This window comes from Loa loa, assembly GCF_000183805.2.
Source record: "Loa loa unplaced genomic scaffold supercont3.1879, whole genome shotgun sequence".
Lineage (NCBI taxonomy): Eukaryota > Metazoa > Nematoda > Chromadorea > Rhabditida > Onchocercidae > Loa > Loa loa.
In genome coordinates this window covers 1-1,634 of record NW_018110058.1, presented here as the reverse complement: position 1 = coordinate 1,634, position 1,634 = coordinate 1, and the positions used below count along the sequence as shown (strand labels likewise).

The 1,634-nt window shown below is 27.4% G+C and overlaps 1 protein-coding gene across 1 annotated transcript; it reads right to left on the bottom strand.

The window, feature by feature from the left end:
• Positions 1-1,154: 1,154 nt before the first annotated feature.
• Positions 1,155-1,451, bottom strand: LOAG_15381 (hypothetical protein; the record flags this gene model as incomplete). The annotated part of the gene is made up of 1 exon (XM_003150872.2): positions 1,155-1,451. One exon carries the CDS (start codon positions 1,449-1,451, stop codon positions 1,155-1,157), a length of 297 nt encoding a protein of 98 aa, XP_003150920.2.
• Positions 1,452-1,634: the final 183 nt, after the last annotated feature.

Genomic DNA, 1,634 nt, shown 5'->3' with positions numbered 1-1,634 from the left:
TTTTTTTTTTTTTTATTTTGTTTTAGATTACTGTCAACCGGACAAAATCAGAAAATTTTAAATGACAATTACACTGTCACAAACCTAATGTTAACTCATTCTTCTTCGTTTATTACATCATTTTTTTTTTTTTAATGTTTTTTAAATATTGTCAACGATACAAAGTCACAGGCTAAAATTGTTTATTTAACAATCACTGTCATAAGAAAAAAGAGGACAGGACATAAGAGTAGTAACATATTTGATTTAAAAAACTTTTTCCACTCTTATCAGTGAATATCGATGTTTTTAGTAGGTACAAATATTATCAAATAATAATTTCCGGAAACGGAAAATGAAGTGATAGTCGAAAGATAAAATCATGATAAAATTGACTGGATTGCTTTAAGTCTCCACCATTACTGATTAGCGAATAATTTGATCTCAAAATGGAATTCAAATTTAAAATATGGTTATTTGGAAGATAAAAAATGGAAATCAAATTTAAAATATGATTATTTGGAGGATAAAAAGTGGAAATCAAATTTAAAATATGATTATTTGGCAGATAGGATCTTTATGTAATCTTTGGTTTATACTAGGAATAATACTAAAGTTTATTTATAAAATGTCAAATATGAAATCCATTTTTTTTCTTTAATTCATCGAGTAAATTTCAAATTCCAATATTTTCCACGAATAGATTTTATATTTTTAGAAAAAAAAGAAAAAAGATAATGAATTTCCACAGCCTTAGGGGTTTATTCATGTATGTGCAAAAGTATGATTAAGAAATAAATTAAATTCTAATTGAATTTACTACAATATCCTATGCTCCAAGAAATTGAGACGCTTTTTTTTTCTTTTTTTCTAAGGCAAGTTTGATTAAATTAAAAACTAAAAGGGAATGATGAATGAAAGGCTAAAATGAAAAGAAGGAAAGAAATGGGGAATGATAAGGATTTAGGAATAGGCATAAATGTCAAAGAATGCTTTATTCAATGACATGGATTTAAAAGATAAATGCTTAATGCTTTTTAATAAGAGAAAATATTAACTTTAGAAAGATAAAAGTAAAAGGATTTTGACGTAATTGTTTGTTGTTGCTGCAAATATTGTTGTCATTGTTGTTGTTGCTGTTGTTGTTGTTGCAAATGTTGCCGTTGTAGTTGTTGTTACAAATGTTGTTGGTGTTGCAAATATTGTTGTTGTTGTTGCTGTTGTTTTTGTTGCAAATGTTGTCGTTGCTGTTGTAAATGTGTTATTGTTGCAAATTTTGTTGTTCTTGTTATTACTGCAAATGTCGTTGTTGTTGTTGCAAATGTTGTCGTTATTGTTGGAAATATGTTATTGTTATAAATATCGTTGTTCTTGTTATTGTTGCAAATTTTGTTATTCTTGTTATTGTAAATGTCGTTGTTTGTTCCAAATGCCGTCGTTATTATTGTTGTGGCGATAATGATAATGTCCATTATTTCGCCATTTATAAGCAAAACAATGATGTTAATGATGATGAAATTCAAGAGTTGAGGTAAATAGGTTGATTGCTAAGTGATTTTGGCGGATGAAGAGGATAAATGAGGAGTGAAATTAGTCATTGATGGTCAGTTCATCAAGTTAATGAACGAATCCATTCAATGAACTTCTTCAATAAC